At 38.7% G+C, this 20,372-nt stretch overlaps 1 protein-coding gene across 1 annotated transcript; it reads left to right on the top strand.

Annotated features, from left to right (window-relative positions):
- Positions 1-111: 111 nt before the first annotated feature.
- LOC140928218 (uncharacterized) lies at positions 112-20,232 on the top strand. The gene is made up of 6 exons (XM_073377935.1): positions 112-225; positions 11,163-12,362; positions 12,678-12,782; positions 13,400-13,516; positions 13,952-14,602; positions 16,050-20,232. The coding sequence occupies exons 2-6, from the start codon at positions 11,192-11,194 to the stop codon at positions 18,734-18,736; spliced, it is 4,731 nt and encodes a 1,576-aa protein (XP_073234036.1). The 5' UTR covers positions 112-225; positions 11,163-11,191; the 3' UTR covers positions 18,737-20,232.
- Positions 20,233-20,372: the final 140 nt, after the last annotated feature.

Below are 20,372 nucleotides of genomic sequence, written 5' to 3'. Positions count from 1 at the left end.
TTGCAAGAAATCAGTTATGCCTCTCAGCCTCTCCCTTTGGCATTTATGACACGATCATCCACCCCCTGAATTTACCAGTGGGTGGTGTCCCACAACTCATTTCGGCTCTGTTGCTAATGTTCTGAAATCGAAAGTGTTTTTGCCGGCGTCGAGGAAGTATACCACATTCTTCGTTCGTTGAAGTTGGTTTTGCTCCACTTTATTGAAGATTTCCTGCATTGTAAGGTAAGATCTTTCTTTTAGATAGCTTAGCTGTGTAAGGTAAATTCACAATCTTGCCTAACAACACAAAATTACGAGCACGCAGCAGACGCAATGATGCATTCTATCAGTGATTCAGGCACGTAGGCGTTCTTTCCTCGTTGATCTGACTCGTGCATGCATCTAAAGAAATAAACTACTAAGAAAAACATGTGTGTACTCGGCAAGATTATTCAGTAGGAGAGTAGTAGTCTCCCTTAGTCTATCAAAGCGAAAAGTTTGGATAATACATTGTTCGAGGTTGCTAATTACATAAGCTTAATTTTTGCTGAACGTCTGGGCCATTTGATTGTACTACAATTAAAGCATTCCACCTTTCAGCCAAGAGGGAATGCCCAAAACACTCTTGGACTGAAACCTTTTATTTTCTTACTTTTATTATAGTACTTTAATAACTGTTGCAATTACAACCATTTTGGGATTAATTAGTGAGTCATTCATGGCTTCCCGCTTGGGGTAATCCAAGGAATCCCTGTTGTATCATTTAGAGCCCGATTTGCATGACAAACTCTTACGGCACCCCTTTACATAGCCTGAGAAAACAGTCAACATTTCATGATGCCACCAGTAGTTTACCCTCTAAATGAAGTTTTAGAAACGAGTGCAGAAATTCCATACTGATGACATGTCATGGCGCATCACTACCCAGAAATGTGCCTCAACCAATCAGCAGCACTTTTAGGCTTATTACTGCAAGATCAGGTCGCAGATTTCTTTTTGTTTTTTTGTTTTGTTTTTTTGTTGTTTTTGTTTTTTTTCAGGTCACAGATACCAAAATAAAAGATCTGCATTTAATCCTAGGTTAAGCTAAGAAAGAGGCAGAAAACAATAGCCCCCGGCAAAAGCATCAGTTATTTTACAGGTGTTAATTTCTCTAATCAAATTAAATGTGAATGCTCTGATTGGTCAATGCAGCGAAAAGCGCAAAATTTGAATTTTAGAGTTGAATTAAGATAGCTCAAGACTCATTCGAACAACTTTTTATTTTGTCTACTGCTTTGTTATGTTGAAAAATATAACGTATCTAAAATTTAAAAGATTTCTATGCGCCAAACCCCAAGGAAGTTAAACTGATATGAAATTACATGAAGATGAGCACAGTGTTACATCAATCAGCGACGTTGTGAACAACATTTACGTCGGCTCTCCCTAAAGAAATGTCAAAACCATGACTGGCGGTAAACAGCAGCAATTCACTCTCACATGGCGAATCTGGCAAACATGCCAATGTTAAGTGTTCATATTTGGCCACATACAGAGCAGCAACAAGTACACAAGTCTGTTAACAGACGCTTTCAATAAACATTGAAGAATAAAAATCAACGATAAAAATTTTGAATGACGTTTCGATGACTCGCTCATCATTTTCAAATTCTAAAAAATTAGATTGTTAAAAGTTCTTTATATATTAAGAATGCGTGTGAAGTCTCGTTGCACGTGATTAAAAACTACAATGTGGAATGTAGTGAGTGTTAATTAGGTACTAACAGAAACCCATAAGGGGTTGAAACGTGTAACTCGCGTTCAATACTTGTGAATATTCATTTTGACCATATTTGGAAACCTTAGTGATGGATATCCATTTTCAGCAAAATGGCTGCTGAGCGATCACCATGCAGATGTTTTAAGACAAGAGTTCTGCATTTCAAGGTTAAAAATACACCGTTAAAAGACAAAAAATGGAAAGAGAAAGTTCAAAAGAATGCTCAGCTTTCTTTTCGTGGAGAAAGGGAAGCTTTTCATCAAGGAATCGTCCTTCGAAGAATTCAATCTTGTTTTCTTCACGGAGGAGCCCATGGTCTGTTTTGAAATGCAACCAAGTCAGCGAAGATTTTGCTGAATTTTCAGGTACATTTTGCACTCTATGGCCAAGGAAATTACGCTTTTGAAAGGGAATTTATGTATTTTTAAATGTTTCATAGACGTTTTATAAATTTTTCTCTTCGGCGCTAAAGAAAAATTACAAAATGTGCCCTGATTTGAGATGGATTTTGCGTTGAATTTTGCCATGTGCTTAGCCGATGTCACTTGCGTGAACGGATCCACGATCCAGATAGTGTTTTCCGAATTGCTTTAAAGGATTAACTTTTTGGACTTTGAATAAAAATTTTCAAGAAACGGCTTCTCTGTCTATTGTTTTGAGTTTGTTCATTCATAAAATTAGCTCAAAAGACGATCGTGACTACAACATCTAAGTTTAATTTAAGCTTTTAAAATGCTTCTCACATTCATTACACGCATCACTTTTTGCGAAGATGTCAGGTTCAGGTTTTGGACACTTTGAATACGCAGCTAATGAATTTTATTTGAAAATATTTTTCACTGTTTATTCTAGACTTTTAACATAAGAATTTTAAAAGCCTATTTGCTGTATAAGTTTATTGTGCAGAGGGTCAACGAGGCATCGTTTTTTGAAGTGACAACTTCAAGAAGTTGCGAGGCCGTCAATGGGTTTCATAATGTAACGTTTGGCCCGGCTGGTAAGGCAATAATATCCTGTTCAGTGTTTCGGTAATATTCCTGGTTTCAACCTTTGAAAGCTTTCTCGGCTTTCGGGAGTTTTTCCCCCGTTTGTCGGCCATTTTTTTAAGCGGGCGCGGGAACCTGAAGGAAAATTACGTCACGTTGTTTACGAAGTTTGATTGGTCAGTTATCTCTTCTTCTCATTCCAAATATGGTACTTTCTAAAATGAATAATCACGAGCATCGGACAATGTAAACATATGAGAGTTACACGTTTCAACCCCTTATGAGTTTCTGGTACTAAATAGTTTCGCTTTTATTGAGTCTGATTGAGTGTTCAGTTTGGGTTTCTTTTCCTGGATAAAAAGCATTTCGTAGATCAAGCATTCAAATTTCTCACGATATTTCTTCAGTATAGTGAATTGTTCAGTGAGGTCTTTGTTCTTCTGATTGTGAGAGTCACGCAGGTGTTTTCCAATAGCTGAGTGCTTGTGTTCATCAATGCGTTGGAAAAGGTGTCGGCGAGTATAACCAACATAATCCGCATCACACAGATCACATTTGAATTTGTAAACAACGCATTGTTGATTTATTAACGGTGGTTTGGCTTCAGCTACTCTGATGTCGTCGGCAATTTTCTTGCTTGTGAAAACTGGGCGTATATCACTGTTTATTTTCTTACGTATATACGCCCAGTTTTCACAAGCAAGAAAATTGGTGACTGAAAAATTGACAGCTGTCAAAACAGGATATCCGCTGACCAGTATCACTTGACCGTATCGTGGGCTCAGGTGTTGACCCATCGAGGTCGAGTATTTTTTTGAAGTTATCCGCTGACAATTTACTAGTTTTCAAATGATCGCAGGCTCAAGTTTGATTGTTTTTTAATTCATATGAAATATGTTTTGTTTTTGTGCCGCACAATTAAAATTTTGATTTAAAACTGACGTCGGACGCGAAAATTCAGCCAGCTAGTACAGGCAGGGAAGGCAGTTGCTTTTGACTTTGCTCACCATGGTCACGCGTTCGTCACACTCTACGTCCAATTTTTACGCTCTGATTGGTCAAAATTTGACAGGCGAGCTCATGCGGAAAATTTATGCAGCATCTTGAATCTTGTTTACTTTGACAGCTGAAGCTGACAGAGTTTTGTGTCAACTTGTGATGTTTTTAACTGTCCTTTTCCACTGGATGCACAAAATGAAATTCAGCTGCTATCAGGAGTCTTCTGTTATTCATGGCTAGTTGGTTTTTGTTTGAGAAATTAATACATTACTTGTCAAAGTCAGAAATCCGATTTCAGATGGCATCAATTTCGCTTTTCACCTTGCTTGATGCGTAAGGGTTGAAAAGTCTGAAGCAATACTGGCCTTCCTTGATACCTTTCAGGAGCTGCATCTCGAATGGTAAGCCTCAGTAATTATTGTGTTTGATGTTTGTTTGTTATATCTAATTTAATGAAGTCAAGCGCAGTTTATGCGGCTATGTAGTTTATGCACGTTTGTAAGATTTGAGACAATTTGATATGACCAAGAATCAGGTTTGATATAAGCTTACAGAACTTTAAAAAGCCTTTAGACATTTTCTCACCTCAAATAGAAAGAAAACGTTCCAAAGAACATTTAGTTATAATTCTGGCTGTAAAAGAAAGCTTTGAGGGATTTTCTTGCCTCGAGTTCATCTTTGAAAAAAGTAAATACTGGGGAAGCTGGCTTAAAACATAAACTCAAGCTTTAAGCTTGAAGACTCAGGATTTTTAGAGACACTTTAATACTTGTCTTCGTCAATGAAAAATGTTGTCTCTGTATATGTTTCACCGAATTATATTTCTTTTATTGATTGTTGGTAGTCTCTCTTGTACTTTTAATCGCCGTGCCGTTTGTTTTCAATCGTTCAGTGAACATCGCTTGCAGGAGTACTCACAGTGCAGCAGCTATCAAACCGGCGCTTTAAAGATTACACATCGATAAAACAATTTAATAAAACTGAATAAACATAATAATTTCTTCATTATGTTGTAGCTTAACTCTCAGTATGTTCGTTCAAACACGCGCTACAGTTCGCACTGCAAAAGTGAGAACCGGCTGGCTGTATATGATTTTGGAATTTTTGTTAACGGTTTAAAAAGCCCACACGTGCTTCGATCGTCCTGAATATTGAATGAGTGCAATTTGTGTTGCAAAATTGTGAAATACTGCATTCTGTCCGAGGTCTGTATGATAAAAACAGTACCTCTGTTTCACCTCAGATGTGATGTATAAATGGTGTAAAAGGTTGGTTTCCACGTGCACACACCCGGATTGGTTGGCAAGATTTTGTTAAGTAAACCTGTCGAACGCAAAAAAATTTGGCCTGATTTTTTTTCCAGGCTTAATTAATCTTACGGTGATCAAGAGCCATTATGGCTCCTAAATGTGATCGAAGATGATTGCTATTTTTTGGGTGTACATATGAGGCTATCAACTTGATGTAAGATTTTGTTCACTCTTGGGCTGTTTGCAAATCATTTTTCTCTAAAATCACTTATCCTTTCCCTCAAAAGTCACATGAATGTGCTATGTGCTCTAAAGTTAACTTAGTTGTAGAAAACAAGTTTATTGTTTGATTTAAATTATAAATATATTAATGGGAGCCTCGCTTTTAGCCCTGGCTAAATCTATATATTATGATACCTAAGCGGCTTCCATTTCAGAACTCAAGGGTGCAAAATGCAAACTTGTGCCACAAATTTCAATTCGGTCATTTTAATTTAAGGTGCACAGTGAACTTCCATTTGGCTTGATGAAGCAGTCTAGAAAGAAAAAAAAATCGAATGAGAGATGGGTAAAGGTACACGGAATATTGAAGTTTTGAAAAAAGCAAACACAAATGAATAAAACATAATGCGCGCGGAGGTGGGAAAATCTATTGTGATCAGCTTACCTCAAGCTTAAGTGTTCTACATCTCTTCGAGAAATAAATTCATCCTTGTAAAAGCATCAAATCTTTTGCTTTTGAATTCCTAGCGTCACAATTATTCCGATCTCCTCTTGATCTGGCCCAACAATGAAAACAACTACGCCTTGTGTAGATTTTTTTCATGTGTGTAAAACATTGTTAGCTCCTCGAATTGGATCGAACTCATATCAGTATGCAAGTATATAATGAGAGATTAATATTGGTCCAAGGTTAAACGAATATGAAAATAATTATCATATTCTTTTATTAATATCATCGAAATGTTGAGCCCTTGTTTGTAAAATGTTTTGACACTGTCTTTAATTTTTAGATGTTACTATCAAAACACTAAAAACAAACAAAACAACATCCCTTGACTGCCATTACATTGTTTAAACTGATCAGCCTGTCTGTTTATCAGGGAGGGGGATGAGTTGAAAGTTACTATTTAAAGTTTTTGTAAAGTCCATACTATTCTCTCGCTGGTCAGTTCAGGTGTTTAGATTAACAGTAGAGGATTATATTGTAATCAAGCATAAACTGTATATATTCACCATGAAATAATAATAAAGTAAGTTGTAATATTCTGTGTGCCCTTTTTGAGTTCATTAATTGAATGAACTCTGAAAAATGAACTCATTTTTTTAATGACAAATCAGGTTCATTGCTATATTACTGGAAATTCAAATACTTTCTACTTATTTCTTTTTCCTTCATGAACAAATATAAGACTTTTTGGTTCATATTTCAGCGTTCATGAGCTGTCTCTCTTAAAATCACTGTATTTTGTGTTACCTGTCAGCGTGCAAAGAAAGTCGTGTCCGATAACCCGGGGCCAGTAGATTTTGCTGTCGGGCTAGTGATTTTTGTTCTTAGCTTGCCCGACGGGCAAGTGCTGTTTCTTTGGGAAATTCAATTTTCAGAAGGATAGTAATCAATCCTGCTAATCAAAAAGGGTTTTGGGGCTAGTTGAAATGACTTGTGGGCTAGTACATGCTAGCTACAGCTTGCCCGAATGGCAGGCTGTAAAACTGACTATCTTTGCACCCTGCTTGTAATGTTTCTAATTTATTTTTTTGGGGTGACTTTTTGACTTTTTCTTTTTTCCTTCTGGTGTTCTTTAATACTGAACAGCTGACTGGTAGGTAGTCTGAAATGTCATACGTCTCCACCCCGAAACCCATGGGGGACTCAAGGGGGGGGGGGGGGGGGGGAGACTCTATTCTCAGGAGACCAGTATGAAGATTGTAAAGGCTATATTCTACGTCCATTAGCGATGGTGTTGATAACAAAGGAGAGACTAAGTCAGCTGACACTGAGCTATTGTTCATTGTTCACATTCAACAAACGTAACATGACATAACATTGCAAAGCGTGACATTGTTTTTAATAAGTACAAATAACTATTATTATTAAATTTTTGTAATACGGTGTATCAATTCCTTTTTTAGTGTTAAGATCCATTGTCCCTGTATCATTAACACCTGAGTTGCACATGGAGGTTGGGTCCCTAAGAACCAGGGGACTGGAGCTGCCAACCCCTAACCCAAGTAGCAAGAACACCGCAAAAGCCTGCCCTACCCACAACCCAGCCACGAGCCCCACCCGCCACACCCAGCCCCAGCCCCAGCCCAAGCACTCATCACACTGAACAGAGGGCTCAGTGGAGAAATAAGGACAATAATAATAGTAGCAATAATAGTAAGGGGTGAGGAGGGAGGGGAAAAAACACTAAAACTGAGCAACACTCAGCAAAACACCAATCAGAATGCAGCATTGATAATAGACCACTAGTTGGATTTTACTAAATAAGTATATTAACCTTATTATGACTCTCAAACTTGACCTGTTGGCATGTACTAGTATTTACTCCATGTGTTAAGTGTCTTAAACCAACTACTGCAGTTTTAGGTGCAAACAGTACCATCCCTCTCAACAGAGTGGCACCATAATCCTCTTCCCCCTTCCAGTCCACAAAATGTTGGTACTTTTTTATGCATTTTCACACATATCTGCAAAAATCTTACATACAACTTGAACTATTTCCCTACTTAATTAAGGACACCTATGTCACAAATATAAGCAGTTGGCTTCCCTGTGAGGGCTCTTTTTAGTCCCAACACCACTAGTGGAATATTTTTTACTCATATCAGATGGTGAGTGTTGTCTTCGAACAGTTTAGAAATCACAACTTGCAAATCTCCTTTTAAGCTGGGCTTAATTGAGATGCTTAACGCAATGTTTCTGTCTATTTTCGTTGTCTTTTTAAATAGTCTTATATAGCTTTACTGTCTTTTTTGCTTGTTTGTTTGTTTTTTTACAGATTTTTTAAACCCTGGGACCACCGTAATTGGCTTACTGCAGTTGTGGTATTCCTACCTAATTAAACAGTTATTCTTCTTTGTTTTCAGTGCATATTAATTTTATTATCCTTTATTTTTTTCTCCCTCTGTTTTTTATCACATTATGGGCAAAGCTAATATAATATATAGAGGATATTACATGGCTGCGCAGAGATACAAAGTTTCTCTTTGAGTGTTGAAAAATATTTCACGAGTGAGCGCAGTGAACAAGTGAAATGTTTTTTCAACACGAGAAGAGAAATTTTGTATCTCCAAGCGGCCATGTAATATTCTATTTATTACATAAATACCAATGAACTACCAAACCATTTCACTTTAATAGTTTTTTGGTGTGAAAGGCGCAATTTATTATGTAGCCATAGCAACGGTGATATTTTCACATGTGAAGATACCAAGTTTTCACGCGAAAGCTCACCTGGTATTTCATTGGTGTTTATATAATAAAATAATGTCTTTGGTTAAATTTAGGCTTCTTTTCGTGTCACTGACCATTCAAAATTCCTTCTCTACTGCCTTAAGTATTGGGAGTTATCTCTTTTGCTTAAAAATGTCTCAAAGTCATAATTTCACTTAACAGTGGTGACATAACTTATCACCAAAGTTGTCCAAACTGTTGGAAAAAAAGGGTTGAGTTGGTAATGGCCTTAAAAACCATGTTAGGGGAATGGGGTGGCATTCAGACCCTTTGTTGTCCTGGGGTTAATCCTGCATAATTTGCATAACTTGCAGCTGTAGGTAAATTGAGACTCTTGCAGGGTACAGCTTTTGTAATGTCATGTATGGGGTTAGTAATCTAACTTGTGGGAAACTGGGGAAATCCATCAGAGTTCAGAGCAGAGAATGTTTTTGCTTATTAACTGAGTGTTCAAAACTGTGTTGGCACCAAATGACTGCCTGTAGAGCTACTACATGTACACACTTAGTTTAGGTTTTCAAGAAAATAGTGTTGAATAGTTAGAAAGTAGCCTGGACAAATGGGCGACATTTTGCGACGCCATCACTGGTTTCATGGCAAAATGATGTCTGTGAAACGAGTGCAGAAATTCCATACTGATGACATATCAACACCTAGATCTGGTAGTGCTTTTTGATTGGTTGAAGCAAACTGTCAGCCAATCAGACCTACTACCCAGATCTGGGTAGTAAAAGGTAACCACTTGTGCAATGTTAGCGGTTTTGTAAGGCTGTTATAAGAAAGGGTGGAAATGATTACATGAATATATTTTTAACAGCTTTTATATTTACTTATTTATTTATTTACCAATTTACAAATTTACAAATGTAAATAAAAAAAAATACAACAATGAATACAACAATAACATAAAATTACTAACATCAACATGTAAGATTACACAGGGATTGCCTAAATGAACATGGGGAAGTAGATGCTATAATTTCTGGTGGGAGATTGTTCCACTGTGCAACAAAAAAGAGTTCTTATAATAATCACATGTACGTGGCTGTTCAACCTCCATCCTTCCTTATTACAGTGGAACCCTGCCTTATGGCTACCTCAGTAACTCGGTCACCTTGTTATTGTGGCCACTTTTTTCTGCGGGCTGTACATTTCCTTATAAAAAAACTCCCGTTAATGTGGTCACCTGTTGATATGGCCAATGGCCACGTTTTGAAATCCCAAACACTAGAATCTCTTATAATTTCACCCCCTTAATACAGCCACTTGTTCGAATTTTATAAAATTTTAATTTTTTAAATTGCCTGTGACGTGTCAATTTTATTGACCTAGTACTCTGAGCCTGTTCTTGTACTGTTTTTAGACTACAGTACACATAAAGTGCAATTGTTGTGATTTTTTTGCTGCATTTTAGAAGTGTTTTATGTAGTGAAGGAAAATTTTAAGTAGTTTTTTCAATTACTGTACGCGATATCTACATTCCGATTGTTTATTAGTGACAACAGTTGTTCAAGAAATGCGAATGCGATGTACGGTGTATTTGTAATCATAGGGCCCTCAAGTCATGAAATTTGAGCCTGCCCTGATAATATGGCCACCCCGTTAATATGGCCAAACGTTTTTGACTCATTGTTGGTGACGGAGTTCCACTGTAAAGTCTTGCTAATATTAGATGCTTAACCCTGCATAACATACCACTCTTATGACTTATAACATTTTTTTAATATGTTAATACTGAGTATTGCAAAGATTTACTATGAAAATAGAAGAAAATAAACTTAAAAAATAATGATTATTTTACAAGTTTTTTGGTATGAATTCACAGAAAAGTGATGCATTCTGGGCTTAATGTTGAATGTAAAAATAATCTGGAGAATCTGAATTGGAATGTAGTCGGTTCTTTGTTATTAAGCTAAATTTTTTTCTTTCATTTTTAACTACACTTTGGTTATGAAAGACCATGCACATAAAGGTGACAAACATTAACATTACCTTCACAACTGCCACATCTATTTAATTGTACATTTGTTATGGTTGCTTATCCTACTATCCTACACACTATTGGTTTGATTCGTTTCAGAATCTCTCTTTTTATTAATTCCATGCTTTGCTGATGTAACTTCCTTTGTTTGGTTTGTGATGCCTTTGCATGAGCAGGTCAACTTAAAAGTCATTACTTGTGTTTAGAAATTGGAAATAATTCGGATTTTTTTTCATGGTGGTGATAATTATGATGATGATTATGATTATGATTTAAATTTTCTCATTATCTTTCACTTTATTTGTTTATTTTGGCCTGTAGTACAAACCAGACACAACTTTAACTCTTCTCAGTGTACGTGTGAGGGTAAATACTCTTTCCTGGATCTTTTTTTGGTTGTTGGTGTGTTGTTTTTTAGTAATGTTGCCTGTAGGTGTATTGTAAAATGTGAAAGTATTGTAAGTAAATGAGACTGAGAAAAAACCTGGATTTTAAGTACTTTATATGGGGCACAGTTATTATTATTCCATCTGACGTATTCCATATGACGTCATATAGACGCTTGCGTTTAGGCGAGGATTAAGGCTAGTGGACACTTTGTGATGTCTATCATAAGGGGCATGAATCTCATTAACTTGCAATCCTGGACATAGAAAGTCAACGCACAAAGGAAAGTCACCATTTGAACACTTACTAGTGATACATTTTTTGTAATCGTTTTCTATGTTTTGTTTTCTTTTAGGTGTTTAGCCATTCTGATCATGCTTGGAAATGGCATCTTTTCCGGAAAGATACCGCAAAGTGCAAGTCACCATTTTGGCCTCTGAATGGGGATCGAGCAAAGGAGGGCTGTCCACCATAAACAGAGAATTAGCCATTCAGTTCGCAAAATGCCCTGAAGCGGAAATCACTTTCTTTCTTCCAAACTGCAGTCAAGAGGATAAAAAGCTAGCCCTCCAACACAACGTAAAGATCGTTGGGGCACCACGCCGGCCTGGCTTTGAAGAACTGGAGTGGCTTAGCTTTCCACCAGAACATTTACAAATAGATGTAATCGTAGGTCATGGAGTTAAACTCGGCAAACAAGCACAAATCATTAAAGAACGTAAGAACTGCAAATGGATTCAAGTCGTGCACACAGACCCAGAAGAACTGGGAATGTTTAAGAACTATTCCGACCCCATTTCCAAGGGTGAAGAGAAACATAAAACAGAGGTAGAGTTGTGTGAAATGGCAGATCTCGTTGTAGGAATTGGACCCAAGTTGAGTGATGCCTTCCGCTCGTATCTTCGAGGATGCAAGAAAGATAAAAGTGTGGTGGACTTGACACCTGGAGTATTTGAAGAATTTGTTAGTGTGATTCAGGACTCTGAAGAAAGGAAACAACGCAGTGTCTTGGTGTTTGGTCGTGGGGACGCAGAAGACTTCGAACTAAAGGGATTTGACATCGCTGGAAAAGCGGTCGCTGCATTACAAGATACTCGTCTTGTGTTTGTTGGCGCCCCAGATGGAAAACATGAAGAAATAGCGAAGCGGTTAACCAGATGTGGTGTTCCTGCAAGTCGCTTGAGAGTAAGAAGATTTATTGAGGACCGAGAGAGTTTAAAGCGCTTGTTTCAAGAAGTGGATCTTGTAGTCATGCCTTCACGAACAGAGGGCTTTGGGTTGGCGGGACTTGAGGCCCTATCAGCTGGTCTCCCCGTGCTTGTCAGTCACAACTCGGGTTTTGGAGAAGCACTGTGCAGTGTACCATTTGGGTCATCCTTCGTAGTTAATTCAGAGGAGCCCACCGATTGGACCGCAGCCATCACAAAAGTCTGGGCCAAGGACAGAAAAAGTCGACTTGAGGAAGTGGAAACTGTTCGCGACTCGTACGACAAGAAATACAACTGGGCCAAACAGATAGAACATCTTCTTGACATAATGATCAGCAGGATTCACGGTATGAATGGGAACTATTTGTTAATTTAATCTGTAAAAAGCACTTAATTACCACACCCGCTAATAATGGCAGCAAATGTAAATCAACCAGTGTATTTTGGAATAGCAGGGTGGGCTGTCAGCTTTTAAGAATTACCGGGCTTTTTATCACTTAAAACGGTTCCTGTAAAGAAAGACACGTTGTGTCTTGTTAACGGTTTTATTTACTTCCAACTTGTTTTACTCACAATCAACGAAACAAGTACAGTGTAGTGTTTAATTTCTTCATTTGTTGTTTTAAGAGATAACGGTCATTTTTTCTCCTTGTTTCATGAAGATGATTTTTCAAATGTCCAGAGATTGTCAGACATTTTAAGCCGAACATTGCCAATTTCTCACGAGGATTCCCAGGGGACAATAGGCACAACGGAGCATAATACAGGTATCTCTAGAACAACAGTAAAATGGGCAATAGAAACGTGCAGCTTGTTTTCGAAACATTGCTGCAAAACGAATTGAATGCAATAGTGCGCGTTTTACCACCTATGCTCAAACCTGTCTTGTAAGAAATCAGTAGCTGGCTTCAAGTTGCAAGAATGCTGTTTTCTGATTATTTAGCAACTAAGTGGGAGTCACGCCATACACGGGATCGAGGGTGTTACGTCACTTGCCGGTGCTGTAAAACAGCTTTGCCTTGGTCCAGTAAAACGCGTCACATGTATCGGACTAAATTTTGTTGCAAAAGGTAGAACTTCTCTCTTCTTTATGCGGCAACGAGATGTACAGTATGCACTGACTGTAATACAGCGAGCCTACCACGGATTTTCTTGAAATATTTCTTAGTGCAAGCCGCGATTATCTTAAGAATGCATGCCTCCAAACGGTTTGGACATAGACTGCAAAACATTAAGGAATGAATCTATATGATAGACAGCTCTAGCCTTTCAATGTTAATTGTCGGAAATTGTATGTGTAGTACGATTCAGCAACCGGAATGGATATGATTCTGAGTCATCACTGCAATTGCTATTTGACTGTTGTATGTTATTTGTTTGCCAGGTGAGTGTAGTGTCCAAAGAAGGAAGAGGAACAATGAAAAGGACATCATGAAGAATCTTCAAACTGGAGCAAAAGTCCGAAAAACTATGGACTATATCATGACTTCCGGAGCTACAAGTAAGAGCTCATGAGATACACCTGTGCTTTACCGCAAATCTTCTAATTTTACATAAAAAAGCTCAACTTCGTTTCGTTCCAGTATCTCTTCAATGGCTTTTCCTTCCTTCTTCCTCGTGCCGGGTGCTGGAAAGAGAAAACACCCTGAAAACGAGGTTGGACAAATGGTTGTAGACGTTCTGTGCTTTGTCGTTTTGTTACCTCATTTAAATCACACGACTGTTTTTTGGGTGAACGTTTCTTTGCAAATTGATTCTTTTTACGCTCGTGCAAATGAGGCATTCTTCCAGAGGTAACGTTTGACTTGTGATAGGAGTGAGGCATAAAGCGAGTAAGGTCCAAACCCCGATTTCAAGGCACATAGGATTTCACTTTACTGCCAAAAGTCTAACAAGCAATTGAATTAATAGCAATTTTGTTCGATTATTCCTTTAGACCTTGAGTCAACTCAGTTTTCCTCCACCAAAGAAAGATCAAATTATTCTCGATTGTGTCGTCTTCTAATCAGCTTGGGTTCAAAAGTCCTCAGAGAAACCTTTGACAGAATAATTCCACCGCAAAGTCTTCAATGCACTTTGAAACGTAACCCAGCTCACGCTAAGCTGCAGTCACGTCGAAATGAAGGAATATTAAACTGCTTTCAGTGGAGTAAACTGTATCCTACCTCACCCTCTGAGGTTTCATCAGCAGGTTTCGACATCCCCATGCTAATGGTTCTTCTAAGGACAATCTGTGATCTGAGTCCTCCACCCGGTGGTTGGGATGCTCCTCCTCTTCCCGAAGACATAAGCCGTGAGTCTGACATTGCGCGTTTGAAGTATTTCATGAATGCTGTATCTAGTCATGCTGGAGAAGGTTTTGTTGGTGATACTGTATTCAGTAGCCACTGGCAGCAGATCCATGACACTATGGTTCGATTGGGAGGAGCTGATTATGAAGATTTCATTAATGAAATGCGGGATCAAGAAATGGACCTCCTAAGTGAGGAACATTTCAGGGAACTTCTGAAGCAGTGGAGGAATGTGGAGGACAATATCAAAGACAAACTGAAACAATTGGAAAGCGTAGAGGCTGTTAATGTGGCAGGTGAGCTTTGTTGGCAAAAAACACTACTCCTGTTCTAATTTTTTATGGTGTATCCTAAGTGTTCGCCCCACAATAGGTATTCAGAAATGTCGGTTTCATTGCGTATTCTCCCTGCAAATACTACGAATACAGTCTGCGTCTCCTTGTTTCGCGGTATGCAAACCACGCAGTTCGTATCTTGTAGGCTTTGGCAAATAAAATATTAATACATTATCGTCAATGCTAAACTGACTCCACGTGGACAAAAACAAAAGCACTGTCCTGTTAACCTATAAAACAGTTATTTTCATGCTCTTTTAGCTGATTTAAGGCTATTGTCACCATGATTCGCTTGTTGCTCCCTGCAGTGCTTCCTTTTACTATCTGTTCTTGTTTCTTGATTTAAAGAAACGAATACAGCTTTTTTATTATTTTGCAGTCTTGTTTTAGTTCGCACGGAAGAGTGTACTGTTACGGTTTAAGACCACTAAGCCGCGAACGTTTGAACGTTTACGTTGTTCCAATTTTACCTGTTTTGTACAAGTAAACCAGTCGTGTTTTCATTGGGAATATGTTCAGCTTTGTGTTTTTAAATTTTTTGGTGTCACGTTTCCGCGACTCTCTAAAGGACGGACACCTCTCTAAGACGGACAGTCGGGGCCAGTTCCGCCGAAGGTGTCTGTCTTAGAGAGAGTTTACTGTACCAGCTAACAATGAAGAGTGCTTGGCTTCCCACTGACCGAAAGCTATCGCTAAGCACAGATCGTCTGCAGGGTTCGCACAGAGTCTTTAATTCTTGAAAAAGTCTGGAAAGTAGAGATAAAGTCTTGAAAGAATGCTAAAAAGTCTTGAGATTTTTTGAAAGCTACATCAAGTAATTCACAAGTGAAACCTCTTTCGTGTTGGTCAAATCTTTTTTCTATCTCGCCTGCACTTCATGGAAAAAGCTTTGCTCCTACTTCTTTTAATGGTCTTTGTCTCCATTTGATAACCTTGAGTCTGGAAAAAGAAATTATTGTTTTGGGAAAGGTCTGGAAAAAGTCTTGAATTTTGGAACAAAAATCTGTACGAGCACTGCGTCTGGGAACTTGCGACTTTATTGGCCCTTTGTGTTTTTAAATGCTGAACGTTTTTAATCCACTAGTATTTATAAAATGCCACGCAGCATAGGGAAATTTTTACTTTCAACTTTTACTAGTCTGCGCTCCGAATTAAACAGCGTTATCAAAGCACTGCAGTGAAAGCGCCCTCTTTTCGCATGTGGAGGTGACATAATCGAAAAACAGTTACGGTTTTTTCCTTAGTGTTTAGCCCTTTTCCCATCAGACGTTCTCGAGGATAGGTTCTTACGTTGCCGTGGAACAGATATTGATCGTGGCTTCATGAAATACAATTGTTTTTTAAGCACAACTGAGTAATTTCAACACACCAAACTAACTGCATCTTGTATCGTTTTACTTTTTTTTAGATTTTTCATTGCCAGTCGATATCGTTGAAAAGATCCGTCAGCTCTACGGAACACGTGAACAACGCCTCCTTCCCGTTCCTTGGTGTGACGATTTCAGCTTTCATCTCAATGAGATTTTTACTAGATTAAAGATCGTAAGCAAAGAAAAGACCCGAGGTGATCTTTCAGATGACATAACCAATATGACTGCTATCTTTAAGCCGCACGCAGAGTGCCAAAGGCCACGAACAGTCTTACTTGAGGGAGATCCAGGCATGGGAAAAAGCACGTACTGTCAGAAGCTGGCGTATGATTGGGCTACTAAGCAAGAGCAATGGGACACGTCTTTTCCAAAGATTGAAGTGCTACTGCTACTGAGATGTCATGAAATAAGGTCTACCATCTGGGAAGCTATTGATGATCAAATTCTACCTACGGAAATTGACGATCAAACTAAAGAATGTTTTTTTAGGTTTGTTCGTGAAAATCAGCCAAAGGTTCTATTATTACTTGATGGATTGGATGAAATGGATTCGAGTCAGCTACAGAGAATCTTTGACCTTGTTGAAGGTAAAGAACTCTCGGGTTGTCATGTGGTACTTACTTCTCGTCATGAGGTGGGAAGGAAAGTTAGAAGGTACTGTGACACTTTGTGGGAGATTGTAGGGTTCTCCGAGAAAGACGCTAAGAGTTTTATTTGCACTTACTTCAGAAAAATCAAAAGGGAACACTTAGCTGAGAATTTGATAGAGAAGATTTGGAATTCGTATGAGCCCTCCGAAGACTTGGATGAATTGACAAAAAATCCCTTAAACGTAACTTTACTCTGTATTCTTTGTGAAGATTTTGAGGGCGTTTTTCCCGCGAGCAGGACTCAGTTGTACACTGAGATTGTCCTTTGTGTTTTAAGACGATATGAAAGAAAGCAAGGATTGTCAAGCAAGAGTGAAGACCTGATGAGCATCTACAAAGACGATTTGATAAATTTGGGACGAGTGGCATTACAGTCTCTTCGAAAAGGAGAATTACATTTTGAAGAACTCGAATGTGGCGGTACTTTTGTTGTCTTATCCAAGTTTGGATTTCTGTCACTGCAATCTAGTATTAGTAAAAGGAAAACTTGCGTGCGTTATGCATTTCTCCACAAAAGCTTCCAGGAGTTCTTTTCTGGATTTTATCTTGCTTGCCAAATTCTTGACGGAGAAATTGAGTGTGATTCAGTAGTAACTGACCAGAGTTTTCGGTCTGATCTGAGTCAAGTCTTTTTGTTTATGACTGGAATTTTAGCCTCGAAGAGTGAGAGAACTGCTGAGTCTCTGGTACAAAGTATGGCTGAAAAAATTAACTTGACACATGGAAGACGTGGTCGTATTTCAGAACTTTTTCAATTAGCTTTAGACTGCGTATCAGAGTGCACAAGTTTAGCTCAAACCTTAGGGAAACACCTTAGCTTAACCAATTTGTATTTGAACGAGAGTAAGATCGATGATTCTCTCGCTTCTTCCCTTTCCCAGACTCTTTCAGCCAACTCCTCCTTAACTTGTTTGGATTTGAGTGGGAGCCCCATTAGTCCAGCTGGCGTTTCTTACATTTCTCAGGCTCTTGCAATCAACTCCTCTCTAGCTAGTTTGCTTTTCATTGGGAACTGGATCGGTTTTTCTGGTGTTGCTTCCCTTTTCCAGGCTCTTGCATCCAATTCCTCTTTAACTCACTTGGATTTAAGTCGGAATTGGATTTTACCTTCTGGGTGTTCTCCCCTTTCCTGGGCTCTTGGAGCCAACTCCTCCTTAACTCATTTGAATTTGAGGGTGAACCAGATTCAGAATTCCGGTGTTGCGTGTCTTTCCCAGGGTCTTGCAGCCAACTCCTCCTTAACTATTTTGAATTTGAGAAGTAACGGAATTTCTGATTCTGGCGCTACTTCGCTTTCCCAGGCTCTTGCATCCAACTCCTCTTTAACTAATTTGGATTTGAGTCGAAACTGGATTCTTGATTCTGGTGCTGCTTCCCTTTCCCAGGCTCTTGCCGCCAACTCTTCCTTAACTTATCTGGATTTGAGTCGGAACTGGATTCTTGATTCTGGTGCTACTTCCCTTTCCCGAGCTCTCGCCGTTAACTCCTTCTTAACTTGTTTGAACTTGAGGTGGAACAGGATTGGTGATTCTGGTGCTGCTTCCCTATTCCAGGCTGTTGCAGCCAACTCATCTTTAACTAATGTAAATTTGAGTCGGAACACAATTGGTGACTCTGGTGCTGCATGTCTTGCCCATGCTCTTTCAGTCAACTCTTCCTTAACCAATTTGGATTTGAGCCGGAACAGGATCGGTGACTCTGGTGCTGCTTCCCTTTCCCAGGCTATTGCAGCTAACTCCTGCTTAACTTGTTTGAATTTGAGGCGTAACAGGATCGGTTCTTCTGGTGTTTCCTCTCTTTCTCAAGCTGTTACAGGCAACATTTCCTTGACTAATTTGGATTTGAGTGGGAACATTTCTGGTTTTCGCCGTTCCTTGGTTCTTGCAGCTCACCCCTTCTTAAGGTATATTTGGGACGAGTCAGATGATGATGACGATGAGGAAGAGGAGGAGGAGGTGGCCCAAAGCAGACATAGAGAGAATTTGGCTGCTCTTGCAGGCGACAACCCTCGGAGCAGTCGTTTCATCTCACTGTTCATGGAACTCATGGAGCGACGCACTAGCCCTAACTTTTAAATGATGATCAGAAGAGAAGATGGTGGTTTCTTGCTCTATGCGGGTATTACTAGCATCATGGTTCCTCGGTTAAAAAAATGAAAGAAAGAGGTATTTGGATTGCAGGGTGCTGTAAAGTGGCCCAACAAAACTGTTAAGCTCATGCCAAAGTGGAACGTCCATAACGAAATCGCTGCTTTTTTTGACAGCACAATCGTACATCGCCTCGATGGACTCGTTCGAATCTTGATTTAGCTAATGTAAATAGAATTTATTAATAGGCCATTTGCGCGATGACGTCATTTTATTAACTACTACCGGAATCCGTTAGGGGTCTTGCTTTCTTGTACAAATTATGGCTTTTGTCTTTTAAAACACGAAATGAGTTCTGGGCATGGTCTTACGAGTAAAAAGACATCATCGTGCAAATGGCATATTCTGCAACTACTACAATTCCAGATTTTTTCGTTTTCAGTACTTTTAGAGTGACTTTACACGTGAATAGATGGTATTCACAGTGACGTCATCAAATTGTAAAGTTGTTTTACGAACTCTAATTTACACTAGGTTGAAGATAAACAAAAAGTAAATTTTTGTACTTGTTTCCATTTCCGTTTCATTTCGAAAATCCAGCAATATGAACTTCCGAGTTTTCACAGTGCGTGACATCAAAATTGGAATGCCGTCTCCTTGAAAAGAAGCCTCTCCTCTTGATTTTCAGCAGTACAACCATTTTAAGTATTAAAAGATATGTTTATGCGCACGTATGCTAGTTCTCGAGTGAAAAGAAAGAGCTTTTATAGAAAAAGTGAACTCCAGATGTTTTTGTTGATTTCCGGCGGCCATATTTGTGGACCAAAAAGGTGCACCAATATGGCGCCTCCATACAAAGCTCTCCAAAGGTGCGTGAAACGTTTCGGCAAATAACTCAGAAACTGTGGGCCACAAAGACCTGAGACTTGGATAAATTGTTTATATATTAGTTTTTTATAACATTTCGTTTTCTTGGCTTCTTTCACTGGACGGTTTCCAATTTATTTTTCGTTGCGTGACAGTGAAAACGATCTATTCACTGTTTTGCGACCGGAGCCAGGATAGCGTCTCGCATCAAGACATTAATTTTTCGGTCGTAGAAACAAATACCAAGGAAGCAACTAACTTTGGCTTATCGGTGTTACTGTTAGAGAAAATTATTTTCATACTGAATTGGCAACAAAATCGTAATCAAAGAAAGACCATCGTCAACTCGTGGGTACGTTGTTTAGAAAATAATCAATTAGTTATCACCTCTGGTTTTCCCACAGTAAATTTTAGGAAATGATAGAAACTCAAATTATAAATATACTATCCTGACTATCCTTGTTCTGGAAACACAATACTTTTCTTGCTGTTAATTGCACTTTATTAACAGTTATTTAGGGTATATATTTAAAAACAAAAAAAACAAAACAAAGCAAGACAAATAAGCAAACAAAACAATACAAAAAATAAAAAAAGGAAGATGGAAAAAAGAAGGTTCTTAGCAGATTTTGAACCCCGTACCATCGGGTTGATCCGACTTCACATGGCCACAACGCCATTGAGGATGATCACATGAGTTCGTGAAAAGTCTCAAAATTAATGCCTTTTCCATGGAACTTCCGCCGGCAAACGATCG

The sequence above is a fragment of the Porites lutea genome, chromosome 2, assembly GCF_958299795.1.
Source record: "Porites lutea chromosome 2, jaPorLute2.1, whole genome shotgun sequence".
Classification (NCBI taxonomy): Eukaryota; Metazoa; Cnidaria; class Anthozoa; order Scleractinia; family Poritidae; genus Porites; species Porites lutea.
Note: the sequence above shows the minus strand (reverse complement) of the source record. Positions and strands in the feature narration are given on the sequence as shown.